This window comes from Halictus rubicundus, chromosome 6, assembly GCF_050948215.1.
Source record: "Halictus rubicundus isolate RS-2024b chromosome 6, iyHalRubi1_principal, whole genome shotgun sequence".
NCBI classification, from domain to species: Eukaryota; Metazoa; Arthropoda; class Insecta; order Hymenoptera; family Halictidae; genus Halictus; species Halictus rubicundus.
This window is the reverse complement of record NC_135154.1, coordinates 2310435-2331471: the sequence shown is the minus strand read 5'-3', so window position 1 is coordinate 2331471 and position 21037 is coordinate 2310435. Positions and strand designations below refer to the sequence as shown.

The 21037-nt window shown below is 41.5% G+C and overlaps 3 protein-coding genes and 1 long non-coding RNA gene across 7 annotated transcripts in view; 2 read left to right on the top strand and 2 right to left on the bottom strand.

Moving 5' to 3' along the window:
* LOC143355040 (uncharacterized) overlaps nucleotides 1-21037 on the bottom strand; it is a 387508-nt gene that overhangs the window by 241647 nt on the left and 124824 nt on the right. The gene's annotated exons all lie outside the window — the stretch shown is intronic.
* On the bottom strand, nucleotides 485-5191 carry LOC143355030 (uncharacterized). Its single transcript, XM_076789475.1, has 4 exons — nucleotides 5054-5191; nucleotides 3000-4118; nucleotides 1066-2924; nucleotides 485-831 (listed from the first exon to the last, which is right to left on the bottom strand). Exons 1-4 carry the CDS (start codon nucleotides 5069-5071, stop codon nucleotides 672-674), a joined length of 3156 nt encoding a protein of 1051 aa, XP_076645590.1. The 5' UTR covers nucleotides 5072-5191; the 3' UTR covers nucleotides 485-671.
* LOC143355032 (methyltransferase-like protein 25B) lies at nucleotides 7698-9971 on the top strand. Its single transcript, XM_076789480.1, has 8 exons — nucleotides 7698-7826; nucleotides 7994-8103; nucleotides 8188-8446; nucleotides 8522-8670; nucleotides 8733-9035; nucleotides 9105-9258; nucleotides 9316-9425; nucleotides 9507-9971. Exons 1-8 carry the CDS (start codon nucleotides 7707-7709, stop codon nucleotides 9793-9795), a joined length of 1494 nt encoding a protein of 497 aa, XP_076645595.1. The 5' UTR covers nucleotides 7698-7706; the 3' UTR covers nucleotides 9796-9971.
* The window catches only part of Sm (heterogeneous nuclear ribonucleoprotein L), a 431189-nt gene continuing 420270 nt past the window's right edge, over nucleotides 10119-21037 (top strand). For all 4 annotated transcript variants that reach the window (XR_013082433.1, XM_076789483.1, XM_076789482.1 and 1 more), the window contains exon 1: nucleotides 10119-10564. Coding sequence is in view for 3 of the 4 variants with exons in the window: in XM_076789483.1 (XP_076645598.1) it covers nucleotides 10502-10564 (63 nt within the window). In the remaining variant the exon portion in view is untranslated. The remainder of the gene's footprint in view (nucleotides 10565-21037) is intronic.

Here is a 21037-nt window from a genome sequence, read left to right as displayed (position 1 = left end):
TAAATAAACTTAATTTTCCGGAAACGATTTTTTCTCATATGAAATAAAATATATTCTATATTTTTTATTTATTTTATTACATAAAATTTCAGCTTGTACCCAGTGGCGGTTCGTAGCTAAAATTAGTGGGGCTGCTGCTCCAGAAAATTTCAAACACCACGCCGCTGGAACTGTGAAGCGCACAGTTCGGATACAAAGATTTTTGTATCGGTTTATTATATTAAATGTTATTGATAATATCAAGTGGAAATAGGAGGTGCTGCAGTTCCACAGTGCCTATACGCGAGCCGCCACTGGGTTGTACCACGATTCTCGATATGCTTTGTACACAGCAAGATGTTAAAACGATTCACCCTGGGTATCAAAGGAAATGATTTAATCGTACAAAAGGATTGCATTTATTTTGTATAAAAAAAAAACGTAGAAAATCAATATATACATAATAATACATAATTAAAATATCTACAAAGGGTAGAGTTGTGTTTTTATGTCCTTTACCTCTCTTAAACCTTTTTCGCGTTCGTTCGTAACCTTAGGGTATCATGTAGGATGACAAAACATTTCATATTCTACATCCAGGCTTGGCACTCTAAAGATGTACTCTTCGTTTGTTAAATGTATGTCTACTATGGTGGCACCATAGCGATAGGGGATCGTTCGTATGGTGCTGCTTAGTGCGATGTGAAATTCGAGTCGTCGAAGTTACTGTCGGAATTGCTTTCAGCAGCGTCCACGAAGGCTGTAGACAAATCGCCGGACAATTTGCTCACGGATTGAGAGACGACGTCGTACATGAAGATCTCCTTCTCGCCTTGGTCAACGTCTTTCGGCCTGCAACATCGACAGGACATTGTCGCGTAAGACTAGTCGAAGAAAGTGAAGTTTATCGATCCCGTTGGTCATTACCATAAACAGGCACATGCGGAAGCCGATTAAAGCGTCGGGGAGTATCGCGATAGAAGAAAATATGGCTCATTAAAGAATGATTGCGCATACGATTTATAGCGAACGGAGGTAAACGAGCGGGTAAGGGTAATTAGTTATAGCATAGTAACTACCACTTACATGGTTACCAGGAGAACCACCGACTGCTTCTGCGGCTCCGTACGACTCTCTTGTTCCAACCACTTCTTGTAGTTCTCTTCGGTTGGCTTTTTCACCAATTGCTTCAGAGTCTCGCCAGCGAGAAACTTGACTGCTTGTACGTCGCTGGCCCGTCTACCCTGTCTCGACTCGATCTCCTTCTCCTCTTGAAAGTTATAATCGACGGGCGCTAATACAACCACGCTGGAAATTTTCCGACCGTTTAGTTGCGGCACATCGGGGATAGGAAAAGACGCGCCGCTCACTTTGAGTGGTAGATAACGATTATATTGAGCCTCGTCCCTAGCTCCTACGGTTACGGGATTCAACCTGGTAGCATCATCGCGTATGTGCTGGTCCGCGAGCGCCTGGCCTTGCTCCGTATTCGGATCGAAGCGTACTACTTTCATCTCCACGCCTCCCGGGCGCAAAGTGGCCTGCTCGAACTTAGTCGAGCTGCTGGTAGCCGTCTTCTTCGCCAAAACGGCTGAAGAAACGGACGAGGAGGAGGTCGCGAAAGAGTCGGACGAGTCTGCCGTTTTGGGTTTCTTGATGATCGCCGGTACCGGTTCGCTGGCAGCCACCGCGGAAGCCCCTCCGGCGCCGTAGAAATTCGCCAGGGCCTCTGGCGGTAGTTTCTCGATAGGTATGTCGCCGACCTTGTCATAATCCAGTATTTGTATGTCGGCGTTGTGCAAAATGCCAGAACTCAACAACTGTTCTCTTATATCATCCGGTACCTCGTCCGGCAGATTTGCGATGTTCTCCTTAATTTTCGCTTCATTCTTTGGCGAAAGGGTGGTTGTCGTTGGTGCTTCGGTCGTCGTGGTCGTTGTAGTAGTAATAATAGTAGTAGCAGGCGTTGTGCTCGAGATGAATGGTCTAATTGTAGATATCGCATTGAAATCTTCCGTGTTGGTTACCGGTGTTGCGTAAATCTTTTGAGAAGGATTTAATGACACGGATGGTCGTGCCCAGATCGACGATCTCTGTGACGACGATGGGAATCGTTGTTGCTGTGGTTGGGCCTGTTGTCGCTGTTGTTGCGAGTTTTGTAAATTCTGTGAGAAAAATCCTTGCTGTTGACTTTGGAAGATTTGTTGTTTCGTATTCAAATGTTGCTGTTGGTCATTTATAAATTGATGCTGCGGATTTCTTATTAAAGGTTGACTTTCTGGCGACGGACTTGGCGATTGAAGAGAGCCATATTGGTTCTGCGACGGTTCCGGAAATCCCGTTGGCTGGATTATAGGATTAGGAGGGAAGGGGCCAGGATGTAGCGGATTCTCTCGAATCGCATAATGTTGTTCTAATTTTGGGACAGCTTTGAATATTTCTCCACCCGGTTTCTGAGTCTGAGGCTGAACCGGTAGTTGCGGTATACCTGGTACCGGTTGCGGCTGATTGTACTTCAACTGTGTACGGTACTGTTGCTCTTGCAGTAGTTTCTGTTCTTGTTCTTGCTTCCTTCTACGTTGTTCGTGTAACCTTTGTTGATCTTGTAGCCTTTGTTGCTCTAGTATTCTCTGTTGTTCCTGTATCCTTTGTTGCTCCTGTATTCTCTGCTGTTCCTGCAGCCTCTGATGATCCTGTTGCCTTAGTTGTTCTTGATTCCTCTGTTGCTCCAGCAATCTTTGTTGCTCTATTTGTCTATGCTGATCAACGTGCCGTTGTTGTTCGGTTTGCCTTTGTTGCTCTAAAAATCTCTGATGCTCTTGAAGCCTTTGCTGTTCGTGTTGCCTTTGATGTTCACGATGCTTCAGTAGCTCTTGCTGACGACGTTGCTCGTGATATCTCTGCTTTTCCAATTCTTGTTGTTTATAAATAGACAAGGGCTGTTGCTGTTGTGGTTGCTGGTGCTGTTGTGGTTGCTGGTGCTGTTGCTGTTGCTTTTGCTGAACAGGCTGTGGCTGTACAGGTTGTTGCTGATCGCCGTTGAAATGATTACCCTGGTTTATCGGTATCGGTTGAGTTTGTATCTGTACACTCTGATGGGAAACCGAGAGAGTAGGAGGAAATCCTGGTTGCTGCGGATGATTGATACTCACACGATGAGGTGGCCCATTGAACCCACTGAACGGCGCGCGTTGCTGTACTTCCGGCAAGCCTTGTATCGTAATAGGCAGCCGTTGGGGTCTTGGCAACGGGTTTCTCGTCTGCGGCGGCGGAGGTGGGAACGCAGGCTGTTGTTGCAAAAAGTTTAGAGGTGGTTGCTGAGGTGGCTGGTGCAGTGTTTGCTGTGGGAACGAATTAGCGATCCTTTGTTGTGGAAACGCAGACGGCACTCTTTGATGCACCGGTTGAATCGGTTGGTACGGACCGTGCTGCCTTTTCGGAGAACCGGGAGGAGTAGCAGCTGGTTTGGAATGTTGAGTAGGTGGTGTTTCTAAATCACTGCGTTTATTGTGATTGTTTGGCGGCACCTGATCCGTGCCAAAAGTGACGCGGATCCCGCTAGAACCGGAATGGTAGACTTCACTATCCGGCCGAATAATTGCTCTCAAAGTCGTAGACGGTTCTGACGGTGCCGGTGTTGCTGTGTGAACAGGTTCTTCCGGGTAAGGCTCCGGGTTATCGGGCTTGATCTCCTCGTGTTCCTCAACAGGTGTCAGCGCGGGTACGGGCGGGTCGTAAACGACTCGAGTCTTGTCCCCGTAACCCTTCTTTTTCTCGTATTTCACGTAAAATACCTGTATAGGTTCCTTAGTAGGTCTCGGGGTCGGAGGCGGAGGGGGTGGTACAGGTGTGGGCAAAGTTTCGTTCGATTCTTTGATGATAATTTCTATAATCGGCTCCGGTTCTGTAGGGTAATAGTTTAACGGACCCTCTTCGTAAAGATCGTCGCTCTTCGAGCTCGCCAACGGATTGTAGAGCGGATCTCTTTGAGAATATTGAACGATCGGTTCCATTTGCACCGCATAAGGTGGTGGCCTAGCTCCTCGTCTTGGATAAAATGCAACTTGTTGTCTCTTATCCCGGCTTTTCGAAGCGTCATCTTTGGCAATGGTTGCGACAACCAAGGTTGCTACGATAATCTGAAATGGTGAAACTGCGTCGAAGTTTCGCGCGAGGCTAAATTAACTAATTGTAAGGGGAGAGGGTTCCGCGCAGATACCGGCGTAAAACGCACTCGTAGAAAGATCTGTTGCGCGTGGGTAACCGAGTGACCCGATTAATAACGAGAAGAAACATCCTGCAAGGCCTTAAGCGGCCAAATCGATTGGTATTCTAGCGTCGCCGAATGGACAGTTACTGCTACCCTGATAAGCGATTCCCAGCAGCGATCGTGTTCCCGATATGGCGAGACCGAGTTTACGGATGACACGCATCGGATATCGGATGTTTTTCGCGTGTAAATTGACGGAACACAACAGAAATTTCTTGGTTGTCCGCCTCGTATAGCGGCGGAGGTAGTGAACGAGAGAAAATTTAGGTTTTAGATTCACGGCGTGTGCGTTTCACCTCGAGAATTCGGTGACTCTCCTAAAGCGGGGACTTCTTAATATTCCTTGAACAAAAAGAAAACTTGCCTCCAGCGAACGCGATCGCGACGAAGTTTATTTACGTGATCTTAATATTGAAATACCTGCGAACTATGCGGCGGTCGCCGTTACCGCGCCGATCTCGTTTACATTTTTAAAATTCGTAATACAATTCGACCAATTTGCTAAACATACGTAAACGCATCGTTAATTTGATATACTTTCCCTTGCTAAGTAGTCGAGAGCGATACGCTGGCTGATTACAAATGGTAGAACCGCGTTGAATGTTTCCCGTAACTACGAGACGAGACGAGACGAGACGAGACAAGACGAGACGCGCTTATTACGATGAAAGTATAAGCGAGCGCGTTCTCCTAAATGGACTACTCATTTTTATTAACACGACACTACCGAGAGTTTCACCGATCACCGGGAACGACGCAGGAGTTGCGTTCATTCTTTTCTTTTCTTTTTCTCGTTATAATTACCAGTTCAAGGAAACGCATGGTGTATCTTGATCCGTCGCTCGACCAGCCTCCTTTCTTCGCGATCTTTATAGTCACACTACACCGACTTCACGTGTTAGCTCTGCCGAAGGGGTGGTTAACTCACGGTAAGCAACATGATATCCACAGGACCGGGCATGTACTGAACGATATTGAATGGAGGGAGCTTCGCATGGGAACTGAGGACAGATTGGGCTCAGAGGCCCGTTTCTCCCTACCCGATGCCACCACCACCAGACTCTTCAAGAAGCTCCTCTCTAATATCGCATACGGTGGGGCACCTTTCTCTGGCTAGTGGCTACGTACACTTCTCGGCTAGCGTGAACCAACGTTTAAACCTGCAGCGTGCAGGACATACCGAGACGTGGTTGTTCGAAACAAAAAAAAAACGACAAGGTTCGAGCACGAAGAGACACGAACGGGAAGGGGAAACGAGCGAAGTCGTCGGCGACTTTCTTTAAATCGGACTCCCGATCGAAAGGAAAGGAAGATGATTATATTAACGTAGCGTTACTTTTCCATTGACCTCCAAGGCCTATCGAAACCGAAACCTACCTTTCATCTAGGAGAAGGCCGTGTGTCCCCTACTAACGGATGCGCCCACCGAATTATTCGGTGAAAGACTACCGCCTTACACTTAATAACGTAGGCAGGTGATCAAGACCACGATCGCACACGCGCGAACAAACGTGCAAGCGCGCCAATGCACTTATCATTACTTTCGCTAAAGCCTCACGGCAGTTCCGAGCGAATGATTTCTTACGAACGAATCATTTCCTGCGTTTATAATGACCTTTCTTCCACAGCGATAAGCAAATTCTTACAATCACCTTATTACTCGATTTTACCGCGATACGTATAGATCACATATATTTCACTTCACGGCGAATCATTGATAATCTACATATGTACATAATTGTTTCTTTTAAACGGTTTTGTTAGCATTCATTCGTTGATGAACAACGATGTCGCGAATTCTCTCTTCACAGAACGAAATTGGACTTTTCCTAGCATGTTCATGCATCGTGAAAAGATCGCGTGAACTATTTTCCTTAAATCGTGCTCGGTTGTTGTGAAAGGCAAGAATCTAGAATACCTGCTAAACGAGGATGACCTGGTAAAACCCTTGATTGCAAAAGCTCATCGTGATGTAAAGTTCTCATATTTGCGCAACCACGCATAGTAGCCTGATCTATCGCGCGGCTAGATAGATCCATTTTAACGAAGTCTGTACAGTCTTCCTGATTCTTGCCGAGAGTCACTTTTGAACTTTAGCGTCCAGCCGCCACCGGATACGAAAGAAACCGTGAACGCGGCATTTTCTCTTTGCGTCGCGAAAGTTCCCGGTCCGTCGGTTTTGAAATTAGAAGCGAAGTGCATTGACATTTATGAAATTCGATGGACCATAGTGACCAATGGTGATGAGCAGTCGGCGAATATTCTCGCTACGTGGAGATTCGACGTTGTTCTCGTCCTACTTGGAAAACTTTCACTTACGTTGGCGTAAGAGGTCCAAATAACCGCCGAGAGATTCGAATGGGATGAGTAAAGAATCTGGTCGAACAGTAGTTTCGAATTGTGAATCTTCGTACAAAAAAAGAAGGAAAAAATATATTTGATTTTTTCGAATTATCAAATTTTGTTTTTGTATCAAATTAATTATCAGATTTTGCGCGTGGCAATACAAAATTTCAGTGCATAAACCTGAAAGCTAAGTCACAGTTAATGACTAATTCACGCTACGATCATGGCCGATGAATATACATGTATAGTACATGTTAAAAGTTTTATTGCAGTTTTTAGCAATAATTGCGAAAGTAGACTTTGCGAAACAAACGCTTCGGAACGGATTGCACAAATTTCAATCGCCCAGTTCTCATGAAAGTCCAAGACGTAGAGTGAGCAGATGATAAGGTTCTCCTTCTACGGGCTCGCAGTTTGTAGGTATATAGTTCTCCGAGAGCAGTGCGCTCATGAGCAATAACGTAACTGTTGAAGAGTGAAAGTGCCGTAAAGTGGGACACGCCGAGGATAGCACTCGATCTTTTAATTAATAAATAAAGTAAGCGAACGCTCCTGAATTTCCCTTGTCTTTTGTGTCGAAACACCGGAAGATGTCCATTTCATACGACCTTGGCTAACACGTATTAGAGATCCAAGACTCCTCCGTGGGAAAATATTATCTGATCGTCCCGATTGTTCTCTTTATTTGGTAGACCTTAAAACATTCCATGTTAAAGAATCGTATCCATAACGTGATAGGATTTTGCAAACGGGCAATTCAATATTCTCTACGCCGAAGTTAACTTTCCTTCGTGGCGAACTTTTATTATATTGACATATGCACATAACCGCGTTATATAATTGGATAGTATGCACAATGTTAAACAAAAAGTATCTTTAATCGGTGTTATGTCTGCTGCACTTTCTATTTCTGTCGTAGAGAGTGTGCATTTTGAAATCTCGTTTGGCTGGGTATCTGAACAATATTATGCCATACACATTTCACTTATAACAATGGAAAAATGACACGAGAGAAATCGCGAGTGACGATTTCTGTAATTTAATAACAAGCTGATAACTGATAACCACGTGGAAAAGTAAATTAAATTTCCGCGGCCATTTCGTAGCAACGATGGCCGCACTCGCAGACATACGGTGTTCGTGTAAAGCTTGCACCAAAATTCGTCTAACTATCGACCAGATATTTTGCGTTTTAGACGTATACGGTTGGCTATTAAATTCTTATGTCGTGGTACGTAACATTAAATAAATATCACAAATGTGTTCAATAATTATTATATTGCACTCGTTCATCATATTTCGAATCGTCCTTAGATGTGCACATTTTTGACACATAATCAATGTTAGTCGTAATTAGCGATTTTGGCAAAATACAGAAATTAATTTTATTTCACCTAGGACTTTTTTCAAGAGGGATTATGGCACAAATTGCCCGAAAGTTGGAGACTTTCTTTGCAAGATACATCTTCTCAAGAGTTCGGAAAGTGGCTGTCGGGAGACATCTCGTGGTGAGTGACTGTACTCGTATCATTATGTATTTTTAATTTAATCTTTTTTTACATTATATTGTAAATTCTTTAATTATGTTGCAGCACACGTGTATGGCCTTTGTCGTTAATAGCGCTTCGACAAGTAACTAACAATTTGCAAATTAATAGAAATCATGAAGATCCAGAGAGCGTTATATCTTGCAAATTGGATAATACAGGAAAGGATATTGATAAAAAAAAATTTGATGAAGACAAAGTGGATATGTCAAAAGAATCCAGTTTCCTAGATAGTAAATTGAATAAGCTATTCTCAAAGCATATAAAAAAGAAAAAGAAGTATGAGATACAAGAAATAGCTCAAGTAATTTGCTTCTTTTTTACAAGTAATGTATTGCATACAAGTAATTATATTTGACTGCATTATGGATACTTGTAGGTATGTGCAAACTGTGCTTACGCTTCTAATTGTAAATGTATTGTTGATATTGGAGCTGGAATGGGTCACTTGGCTCGTACCTTAGCATTTCAGCATGGAATGTGCGTTACTTGCATAGAACAAGATCGTATGCTACTGCAACAAGCTAGGTAACATTTTCAGAATATACGATTAACGTCGCAATTGATACGTAATATTGTGTTGATCGTAGGAAATGGGATCAAGAATTGTTGACGTCCATAAGAAAGCATTTACCTAATTTCTGTGAGAAATGTCCACAGCATTATCCAGCCAAATTGGAATTATCAAATTTAGTTGATTCAGAACTGATTAGTCACTTACAAGATTTATTTGAAAATGGGTTTAACTTAACCAAGACGGATACTACGTTTGGTCTTGTAGGACTGCATCCTTGTGGCGACTTAGCCCCTTTATTGTTGCGATTATATTCCTCCAGAAGCGAAGCCAAATTTATTTGTATCGTAGGATGTTGTTACATGAAATTAACTCTAAAGTTTGTACAATTAATACGTAAATTATTTCTAACAACTTTATTGTTCTACTTCTGGTGCTTTAATTTCAGATCAGATATAGGTGAATTAAAGGGTTATCCGCTTAGTCAGTACCTGATATCATGCAAAAATCATGAGTTGACTTATACGTCGTTAGAAGTGGCATGTCATGCCATTGAAAAATACTGTGATAAATTGAAGACTGGAGATTATCAAGATTTAATAGTTAAGTTAAACGATACATTTATACTTGAATGTATTGTTAAACCTGTTATGTTTTAGGTGCACACTTACAGAGCAGCCTTAGAAACTATTTTAATCAAGAAAAATGAAAAATTGCGACACAGTCAATTGAGAAATGTCAAAGTAACAAGAGGCATGACATTTCAACAGTTGAGTAGTTTACATAATAAAACAAAAATTTTAATTCGACGGTCATAAAATAAAATTATACGAATAAACGTATCATTTAGGTACTGCACTGCAGCAACGTCGCATTTCGAGGCTTATTTACAACCAGAAGACTGCGATATTAATAATTCCGAGATTGCCAGCCATTTGAATCGCTGGCAGGAGGTTCTAGTCTTTGGATCATTACGAATGATGTTGGCGCCATTAGTGGAGACCGTTGTACTGCTCGATAGATTCTTATTTCTATCTGAAAAGAATTTATCTCCAACATTAAAGCCCATATTCGACAGTAGATTGTCACCGCGGAATTTAGTGTTGATGTCTAAGAAAAATAATGAATTACTCAGTTAATCAGTTCGAAATCGGGCATCAACTGTTGATCGCTGTTTCGAACTCATTAATCGATTCCGTGCAACGGAAAACATTTCCACGATCGCAGCTCCCTGCGTCCACGAATCAAAGTTGGCCCAGCTTACAATGTGCCTTTGATTGGACAATACGATTTAATTACAATTCTCGATGAACAATGGCATTTCAATTTCCTTCCCTTCACACGTTCGCCACGACTTCCGAAAATCTGATCGAAACAGCACAGATACGAACGATATCGAAACCATTACTACTCATTGTAAGTGGAAATACGAGCGTGGTCTCGCGACTCGTGCGGATCGCGCAAAGAGTGTGGGTCGCGAACCAATCGGAGCACGGGTCGTCGAATGGAGGCGCGTGCGCGCGATACCGCCCTAAGGATTCGTCGGTGTTCGAGCGGTGGCGTCGTTAGATAGCGCTGTAGTAGCCGGCTACTTCGCTAGAGGCAGAGACGTTCCTCTCCAGCAACATCGAGATCCAGTTTCCCTTAAGCCGCTCTCGCGTGTTTGTCTGTTCTCGTCGCGTTCGCGTCGTGTCCTACCGATTATTTTCTCCTTCCTCCCCCCCTCCCCCGCCCGCGCACGAGATCGTCGACACGGTAGAGAGCCGCGCGGTATACACACGGACGTGTCGTTGTAGCACCGAGTGTCCCGCTTTTAAAAGTATTTGCACGGTGCCGAGCCCCAGGATGGCGTTCAACGGAGACGGACCACACTCCAAAAGGCAGCGACTCGAAGAATCTGGTCACAGGGTGAGTAGCATAAGCAGAGGCAGCGTTACGCGTGCATAGAATCCCGGTGTGTGTGTCGTGCGTGCGGTGTGTGTTGCTTTCGAGAAAATTGAACGATCGGAGCCCCACGACAAGAGCATAGTCGCGTACAGGTACACTGTTCGGTCGGTACGATTTTTACCATCCATCTCTCTCTCTCATTGGTAAGTGTGCACGGGTACGCGGGTCAGAGGCGAAGGAACGCGTGCGTTTCGGCGTGTCGCGCGAGAGATTTACAACCCAACGAGGCGGCCGCGACACCGGAGGGGGGAAAGTCGCCATTTATCCGGTCGCTTTTACCCGTATCACCGCCACCGCGTCGAAACAATGGGCGATGCGCGCGCTCTCCAAGGAGGATTGTCTCGTGTCGGTGGTGCCGTGTCTCTCTCTCGTATAATACGTGTACGAAACGCACGCTAGACTCTTCGATACCGTGACTCTCTTGTGTTTCGGCAGCAACCTGTTATCTCTCTCTCTCTCTCTCTCTCGATATACTCTTGATATTCGTGTGTGTGTTTGGGGGGGGGGGGGTTTAGCCCCGTGAGCGTACTACGTCCGTCGTTGTTTCATCAACGATCCGGGATCGTCGACGACGCCGCCGTCGCCACCGTCGTCCGTTGAAAAGACCACACCATGGGTTCTATCGTCGTTATTGGCGACGGCCGTGCGCGAAGATGCACGTTCAAAACAAACCCCCCGGTCGACATGAGCTGGGGTCGATAATTTCCATCGCTGTTATCAACGGCGTCGCGACGCTGCACGAGACGAGGCGTTGTCGTGATGCCCATCGACAACACGTCTACGCGATTATCTTTCGCCGACCAGCTTTCGTCTTTATAGCCGCGTGACCCACGAATTATACAGATAGGGGAACCGAAGTCGGACAATAGCATGAACCGGTGCTCTACGGCTGTGCTTCGGTTCTGTTCTGTTCCGTTCCGTTTCGTTCGGTTCACCATATACGCGGACCTCTAGACGCACAAACACCAGTCCACGGCCGCCGCGCCGGGGAACCAATGCTCTCTTATCAAACAGTTTGTTTGGAGCGACGTTCTCGTGCTGAAATCGATCCCTGGGCATTTTCGTTAAACTCTCACCCTTAACCGAATGTATTCGTCGAGGGTTTCGAAGGTACGAGACACCGTAACGGGTGCTTGTATATGTACATGCAATTGATTATTGTTTTATTTTATTTTTCGAAGCACAATTACAGTATATTCTCTCATACGAAACATTTTTCGTTATTTTATCTGCATAGTGCTTTTTGTGAGAAAATTTATTTGGAGCGTTTACGATCTTTTTGTTTTTTTTTGTTGTTGTGAATAGATATTGTAGCGTATTGTCTCGTGTTGATATAATGTCGTTAAGAACCGTTATTGATGAGTAACTGCGATAATTCGATCACATCATGTCTCGATAAACGGCAAACAGAGTTAGCGAAATATGACGGAGAGTAGCAATGCGATTGATCGACGCGCATTTATGTATCCGACAGTATCGAATGCATTGACCGCGCAAGTCGTTAAGGACGCGGTATCCCCGCGATTACGACTTGTGTTCTGCGGCGGCCGATCACTCCATTATCGCTTGTAAACAATCCCGCGAAATTGTCACGGGTGTAAAAGTCCCTGCGCGACAGGGATGGGAAAGGTCATTGTCGCGACAACTACTTGGTGACCTTCGTTCCACGGTTGTTAGCACTGCATGCTGCTGAGAACACATGCCACAGATGATGTAACAGTAGGCGCGCAATGTGTTGCATATGCATGTATGCCAATCATATTTTCACACGATGTGCGCCGACGCACCTTGATCGTGTATTGACCCTCTGCTATTTTCTTTTTTCCTTGTAATTAAATGTCGTGCTGGTTCCTTTGTGTACACCGTTCGTAAAGGATCAACGTATTTCACGTTCCAAAAAAAAATAATAACAACAGCCTCATTGATCAGATTTTCATTGAGATGCTACGACACGATGAATCAACCTGGTTTTATTTATTACGTATGAATCGTGTAGTGTAATCGACTTCGAAACCTTGTTCGTTGATGCTAGATTAGAGACGAAACAATTAAATATGATTTAGAGCTAATATCGTTTTTATTTCATTTTTGGCCCCCCAAAAAAGAACGTGAACGTATTAAAATCTGTACGCAATCTTTCATTAAATTTCACTCTTTCTTAATTAGTGCAAAAAAGTTTTATTACACAAATATGATGTAATATACGATCAAATAATAATATAAATTAAATTATAATGCACTATTTATATTCGTGGATAATTCGGTTCAGACATTAGTTTTAAAACGATTAAGATAAGATTGTTGCTGTTGAATAAAAAGCCTGTCTTAATTTAAATGAAACAGGTGCAAATGCAAGATAAAACTAAGTACTAACTGTTATCAGTAATATTAATTTTGGCTACAAATAAAATAAGTAACATTTACGTCGAATAAGCAAAATTCATATGGCAGACATGTGTGTCAAACAAGAAAAATGTAACACAAAATCCAAAAAATATGTATAAAGATAATATAAAATTAATTTATTCGATTTTTATAGGGCACGTGAATTTAAAAAATAAATTGATTCTCTAGCGAGAGTGATAAAAAATTATGCTATCGAGAGGCAGAGATAATCAAGTGATTATTGCAGCATTCCGATTTCATTGTTAAAACCTGTTCATTTATCCGTTAAGTGTCGTTCGTTATAATGTATACGTATATAATATACGCGTTTCCATTTACTATAAGATACATTACATTCACAAGGGTGCATAGCATATTCGTTATCTGGATAATGTTTTACGTGAAGAACGGAAAATAAAAAACTAACTACCGGTGTTTTGCTTTGAATAAACATGACAATTTTAAATGTAAATTAGCTAGCTATTGATTCATAGCTATTAAGCTAATAGTTAGCAGCCATTAGTTATTAGTTAACAGCCATTAGCTATTACTATTTATATTGATATGCACGTCTACGAACAACTTTTCTAACGTATTGCTATTAAACCAATATTTGTATAGTTATTTTTCACTAGTTAATATTGTTACTATTATTATTAAATAATAGATTCATACAAAATCGCAATAAAAATCATTAGCCGCAACGTTCGCGTTATATTTATTATCGAGATAAGGATTAATAAAAACAAAATTTTGTGGGAGTACTCTTATTTTAAGACTCCAAAAAGTATTTATTAAAAGATAAAAAACATTGTATAATCCTTCTACGATGTACTCAAATGTAATAATTATGCGAAATCTGGCGGAAAATAAATTAATTATATTCGAAGTAATTGTGGAATGTTATTACCGCTATGGTGAGCATGATTCGTCTGTTTTGTTCGTGTAAATGAAAAAATAAAATTATTTACATATTGCAAAAGGTTTTGATTATTCTCCCTGAAACGTAAGAGCATATGACAACGCAAATAAAAGCAGTTTTAGCTTGAATTCGTTTACAAATTTAATTTTTAGGTTATTTTATTCGAATTGATTTATTAGATTTAGATTTCGATCATGCTCATAGCCTGAAAACTGTCGAGTTCACTTCTCTGGCGATAACAATGAAATGTCTTCAGACACGTTCGATCAACAAATGGTGGCATACAAAGTAGTTCAATGCACTTTTTCTCGACCGTGCCGTCCTGTTTTCATTTCTCGAATGTTTTTTAAAGCATCGTCTCTTTCAGAAATGTCCGACGCTAGGTGCTCGGACCGGTTGATCCACTCTTCGCACATTGTATGGCTGGAATCTCCATCCAATTGTTATGTTCATAATTTTCAGCGTGTTTAAAAGGGGTTGGAACCCCTCTTTAAAAATAAAAATTGCCAGCTGGATAGCGATTTCAATCGAGCTCTCCCCTGAAAGCGTTTGAAATCAAATGTACAAATGTAGCGAACTCAAACTTTCATAGTTTGGCCATTCTGCTGCATACATTTTATCATCAAATTGTCATTTATTATTACATATCCTTGTGTTTAACGTTATACGTTATTTTAGTCCCTGAGGACCGACGGTATCGAATTTACAAAAGAATATACAGGGTGTCCCAAAAATGTTGTACCTCTTTGAAAGGAATAATTCCTGAGATAATGTGAAGTAACTTTCCCCTTAGCGAAAATGTTCTCCGCGGTTTCATTAAGGAGTTATTAATGAAAAACTCGGACCAATCAGAGCGCGGTTATAACAGAGAGATCACGGCTCGGCGACAACTCCTGCTGAGCGTGGCGTCGACATTGGCTGAGTATTATCTTATTTTTCGCTCGTAATTTCTTAAAAAAGCCGCGGAGAACATTTTCGCAAAGAAAAAAGTTATTACATTTTTGGGACACCCTGTATAAATCATACAATATTAAAAAATATGTTCACTATCTCAATAGATTTGATTTCAGATTAAACAGAATTGAAGTCGGAGATAGTTTAGCTTATGCGCATGTGTAATTTTGCGTTAAAATTTAAATGAAAAGTGAAATGAAAAGCAAGACAAAATTAGCTTCGCGTTTGACGTGTTAATGCTTTAAAATTTCAGAACTTCTAGTATCCGGTAAATTTTCAAGCGATTCGTCTTTATAATTCCTGCAATTTTGAAGATATCTTGAACTATTTTACGTCGGCTGACCGGGGCGCGACAGTGGAGGCGAATTTTATGAATTTTGTTTTAAACTTTTCCAATTTAAATTCGTCCAATGGATAAATCCATCGATACGACCTGTGAATTTTGTATACCCTTTTTCTGGAAGAACTCGTCTGCCTCTAAAGGGGGTATTCTCATGTTTTCCCATATTCATTTTCTAGACGAGTTAAATAACTAATGAAAAACCTCGAAATATTCATAAATTGTTAAAAGAACGCTCCCACATAGGGCAAAGCGAGTGATTTGTGATTGATTGAAGAAAACATTGAAAAAATTATTCGAAACTTCTCATTCTATAGTTGCGCTGCAAAGTGCATTATTATTGTTGTAATCGTGCCCTTCGCTAGAAGTGAAGGATTCGCGAGTTCTTCTAACGATTGCGCTTACGATTTGATTATGTTATAGTTGAACTAGGTTGTTGATTGAATTAACCTGGCACCTCGCGAGGTCCCGCAGTGTCTGTACATTGCTCTACGGTTCATTCAGTGTCGCCAGATCAAGACTTGTTCCTCCAATCTAGTTTCCCTTTCTACCACGCTATTCCCCAACGCTTCCGCCGCGGCCGGGTCACATGACGCGTTATGTCTCTGTCGTGCATACTGCGGTACTGGCAGAGAGAGGATAACTTTTTCTAATTGCTTCTTGTGTGCAAGAAAAATTTTCAAAAAATTGGTTCATGCGAACGCATTCGAATTTGTCCTTGCTCACCTCTCTTATTTGCGACGATAAAGAAAATGGTAAAGATACGTTAAATTGTTTCGAAATGAACGTCAAAAAATTGAATTTGTCAAAAAGAAAGAATCCGCATATAATCTAAATCGCGTCATTCCAGGGAGCACCGTACTATCTATATGTCCGTTGCTTTTCTACTAATTCGGTGACCTATACTTTTCGCCTAGTGGCCAATTAGCGGTGTCCGCGCTGACCGGAAGATGCATGTGCTCAATTTGCCGGATTCAGTACGCACCGGCAATGCAGGTAAGCGGCGGACGCGCCTGGTCAAAAGTCTACAACGTTTTGAAATACGTGATAATAATTTAATACATACACATACACGATAGCGTTACTTCACCTCTATAGGCGAGGAACAAATTCCGTTTACGCTTCTTCTGAATTCACCGGTAGATGCTAGTAGTAATAACTCGTACTACGTCATCAGTAGATTGTGGATTTTACGCATTTATGGCAAACATGAATATCTTAAATACAAAATAGTAAAAATACTAGATCAATATGACTTCGCGACCGTTTCGCGATGACTTTCGCTGCGTATAGCACGTGATGTGCGCCGAGTTTCTTCTCGAAGGACCACCCACACCGATGTGGGAAAAAATAGTGTTGTTGGTTGGTGACCATAGAGTTTATTCGAACTAACTGTACAAAGGTGTTTCCTAGCACGTCCCTTGAACCCGTAAGACCCCGTTGGTCTTGCGCTTATCGAAATGAAGGAGAAAGCTCCCAAAGCTGTTCTGCTCTCGCAAACCGATTCCAAGTCGCAGAAGGCCCGATTCTCCCTCCCTTGCACCCTTATCTGCGTGAAGGGTGGGAGTAAGGAAAGTCTTCCCTTTCGCAGGAAGTGGACAGCAAATTCGACAACCGTGCCGAGTGACGCCAGGTCAGAGGTTCGTCGGTACCCGTAAAAAACCATTACCTTCACCCTGGCCATCACCGGTCGATTATGGCACGTCGAAATTACCGGAAAACCCTTTGAAATTGCTGCAGGATTCCCAGACATCTGCAAACCAACTGTCGACCGGTTCGACAAACCCAAAAAGTAAATCCGCGTCCGTGTCATAAATTGTTCCTCATTGCTAGCCTCGACAATGACATTACATTAAGTTTATTACCATGATTAGGAAAGAAAGGGGAAGGGCATTCCTATTGTAAACTTTATAACGTAAGGATTGCGGTAGAAGTTTTCGGAATGACAGGAATCGGAATATCTGGGGACACAGGATATACTTTCCAAAGTATACATAGTTACAGACGTTGGGAGTTTGGTTCGATATACAAAATAGAGTTTTGTAAGAGAGAGAGAGAGAGAGAGAGAGAGAGAGAGAGAGAGAGAGAGAGAGAGAGAGAGAGAGAGAGAGAATTAGCAACGAATTGTTTAAGAAATGATTTTATATACAGGGTGTCCCGTAAGTGGTAGTACAACCGAGCAGGGGTGATTCTACATGAAAAACTGAGTCGAAAATATAGAATAAAATTTTTTGATACAAAGCTTTATTTTCGAGAAAAATGAGTTTGAAAATTTGTCTCTTCGAAACGTACAGAGGAACCAGGCGACCCTACTCTCAGACGGCCAGGAAGCTACCCTATTCTTTCCTCGAAGCTTCGGCCACGCTGCCCCGACGCGATTCTTCTGTTACATCGGGTGGTGTCGAGGCACCTTGACGTTATCTTGTTCCTCGTCGCGTTACAACCTGTTTCTTAGAGTTGAAATAGAAAATTTTTATTTTGCATGAAGATCCGTAGGCTAGTCATCACCTTGTGGACGTCGTGATATCACACGGTCTAGCTTCCAATGCATATCCTTCTTTATTGGTTTTTTGAAATCACTTTCTTGGCAACCTATATAATTAGTAATTAGGTCGATCATAAATGAAAGGTATTTTTCACAATGTACATTTATTACATATGCACAGAATATGAATTATATTTGTGCATATGTCGTTAAAATATAATATACAAAACATATGCAAATGCAAATTATGCAAAATAAAAAATATATCTTTAGTCTCCTAATGACAAAACATATTTCTGTCCAGGTCTCATAACTTTACCCACTTCATGTACAGGGTGTATAAAAATTATATGTCACGACCACCATAGCGTGATTCTAGACCTCTGGATCGGTGGAAACCTATTTAAAAAATGCACCGCTAATTCACCTTGACCTTGGAAATCAAGGTCAAAGTGTCGAAAAATTTTCTTTTATTGCATCGTATAGTACTCATCACTCAAATTTTTCGATACTTTGATCTTAATTTTCGAGGTAAAAATGAATTTTGCGGTACATTTTTTTCACAGATCTCCACCGATCCGAAGGTGTGGAATCACGCTATGATGATCGTGACATATAATTTTTATACACCCTGTACAAATATGCATTTGCATAAACATCTGCATGATTATTAATTACTGATTGCAACTTCTATTCGAAATTAAGTATTTACACAAAACGAAAGGTTATCGATGAGTAGTTTGCGAGCAATTCACAAATTCCGGTGTAGACGCGCCGCGCCCGTAGCAGCAGCGTAAACTTACATCGGACATGAGTAATTTCAATTAAATACGTTGCAAATAATATTAAGAAAATTTCTCCGTTACTTAGAAGTCGTAGAGCGGTAAAGTGTTATGCTAAACAACGGCGAAGAGACGAAATAGTGCAAGAAAAATACGTACGGGTAGATATGTATCGCGACTTCAGGTGCATAGTATTGGGTTGTAAGAAAAGTTTGTGAGATTTTTAAATAATAAATCAAAAATAAAGATGTTCATTTATAGATTTATCCAAGAACATATTTTCTATTCTATTCCTTTAATTTTACCATTGTTGAGGTAGCTTATCATGTTATTGAATAAACCTATGCATCTCAATTTTATCTTTAAATTTTAATTTTAGAACCGCCACGAATTTTTGTTCCAATCCAATGGTTCGAACGTGCGTATGGCTCTCCCGCGGGATAATTAACGAGGAGACGCTTCCATTTAGGTTACACCAGCCACGGGGGTTTTTTGCCCGATCCGAGTCACGATTTCATTTTCCTCTGACTGGAATTGGTAAAAAAGAACTAGGAAAAGATGTTGGTGTATTGTCGTTAACGTTAATTAAGTTACGACGAGCGGAGTGGTAATTGACGTACTTGGAATATCAATGCGTTGACTTTTACCGTCGCTGCCTCTTCGTCGAGTCGCATAATACTTACGAATCCTGAGCGATCTCTTAGGCTCAATCTCGTTGAACGTTTCGAAAAACGAAAAATGTAGGATACAGCGTCGATGGTTTTCATGGTAGAAAACATTCAACGGAAAAGAATGATCGAGGTTATTGAATCTCTTCTCGATTAACATTCCCTTGGTTACAGATTGTGCACGGTTTTATCTCGCCTTATCGCATTTGTATTGAAATTCAATCAACTCCCGAAGATCTCAGGTAACCGTGGCGTGTTTGAGAAGAAAATCGAAAGTTAACAGAGCAGTTTAGGGTCTGTTATCTGGATCCCAGTGGGAATCCATCATTTACCCCGTCATTCGTCTTGGACGGAAGAAGGGTTCGTCCTAATCCAGAACACTCATTTCCATTAATCTCTTCATTCAAATGTTTCTTCTGCAACAAGACGGTCGGTGTATTTATCATAGTGATAAGAGTTATTCCACATATACTTATACACTTTATTGTAGGAGTTATGGGTAGCCAAGCCAAATTCTGAAGCGCTTCGAGTCAAATCATTTGGGACCCATGACTATGTATAATATTAGTAACCGATATACAGGGTGTCCCAAAAATGTTTTCCTTGGAAGAGGTGATTCCTGAGGTCATTCGAAGTAACTTTTTCCTGTGCGAAAATGTCCTCCGCGGCTTTGTTAAGGAGTTATTAACGAAAAACACAGCCAATGCAAACGCTGTGCGCATTGGGACCTACCGCCAATTCGGATTGGCCAGCGTTTTTTGTTAACTCCTCAACGAAGCCGCGGAGAACATTTTCGCAAAGGGAAAAGTTAATTCCAATGACCTCAGGAATCAATACAACATTTTTGGGATATTCTGTGTACATATGTACGTACGGCAACTAAAGTTTATTGCAAAATACTTGCATTGCGCTGTGGTGTGCTTCGTATCCGTTAATGCAGTTAACGCAGTCAAAGATAGTTTTTATAACGAAGCATTAATACTTACATTTACTTTTATCGTATTTAAAATTAATCTGTAAAAGATTCACAGAAATTCGGAGATTCTTTTAGGTAAACACCTATTTAAAATACGAAATGTGTAGTACAAACTAATGCTACGTACCTATACTTAACTAAATATTAATTGGCATATTCTAAATCTTCAGTTCACTGAAGGAAGACACACCAAGCGTCAGCTTGTTAAAAAGTACTCTATTGTTTTATACAAATTATTACTTTAACTGATTAAAGAAATTTTGTTGTTTTATAGTTGCTTAAATAATGGAATAAAAATCATTGGCACCCTTAAGGTTTTCATACAAGTAGTCTTAAATATAATTTGATACACAACATAAAGAAAGTTAACATATTGTTTACAGTATCCATGAGAACAAAGATGTTTAATATAATTGATTATATTTGATTATAACATGCCAGTTTAACAGTGACCACAAATCGAATCCAATAATTCTCCGATGTTTCTATAGTAAACACTGTTATTACCGTATCATCCGTAACTCGAAAGACTAATCCACTTCCTAATCGTAGTATTACACGTGACTAATTAGACTCGGTAATATTCGTTACTTTCCGAGACAAGATGCAGCCGGGATCGGCCGTGTACAGCTCGTAGGAATGAAAATCCGTTTGAACTTTGCCAACGTGAAGTCAGAGCTGTCTCTCAAAGTTAGCGACGCTGTCGGTTCGGATCTTGGTGTGTCACACCGACCGAAATATCTTTACCTCTCGGTATCCTTGCAACGTAACCTACACGTGCTCCTAGCTGGAACACCTCTCAAAGTAACTCTGTCACCTGTGATGATGTGCCCGTTATAAAAAGATCGATATTCCGTTCGCCGAGTGGATACTTGAAAATCGTAACGTAGCATGAAGTTCATGAACGTGTCTGCTCGAAACC

Excerpts from the sequence above, each read along its gene's own strand:
- LOC143355030 (XM_076789475.1), bottom strand. Across the intron at positions 2,925-2,999 it reads ACGGCGATCAGCAACAACCT|CAACAGCCCTTGTCTATTTA; the intron begins GTACAGCCACAG and ends CAACCACAACAG. Across the intron at positions 832-1,065 it reads GTGGTTCTCCTGGTAACCAT|GCCGAAAGACGTTGACCAAG; the intron begins GTAAGTGGTAGT and ends TCGATGTTGCAG.
- LOC143355032 (XM_076789480.1), top strand. The coding sequence starts at position 7,707 with ATGGCCGCACTCGCAGACATACGGTGTTCGTGTAAAGCTTGCACCAAA. Across the intron at positions 9,036-9,104 it reads TACATGAAATTAACTCTAAA|ATCAGATATAGGTGAATTAA; the intron begins GTTTGTACAATT and ends CTTTAATTTCAG. Across the intron at positions 9,426-9,506 it reads AGAGGCATGACATTTCAACA|GTACTGCACTGCAGCAACGT; the intron begins GTTGAGTAGTTT and ends CGTATCATTTAG.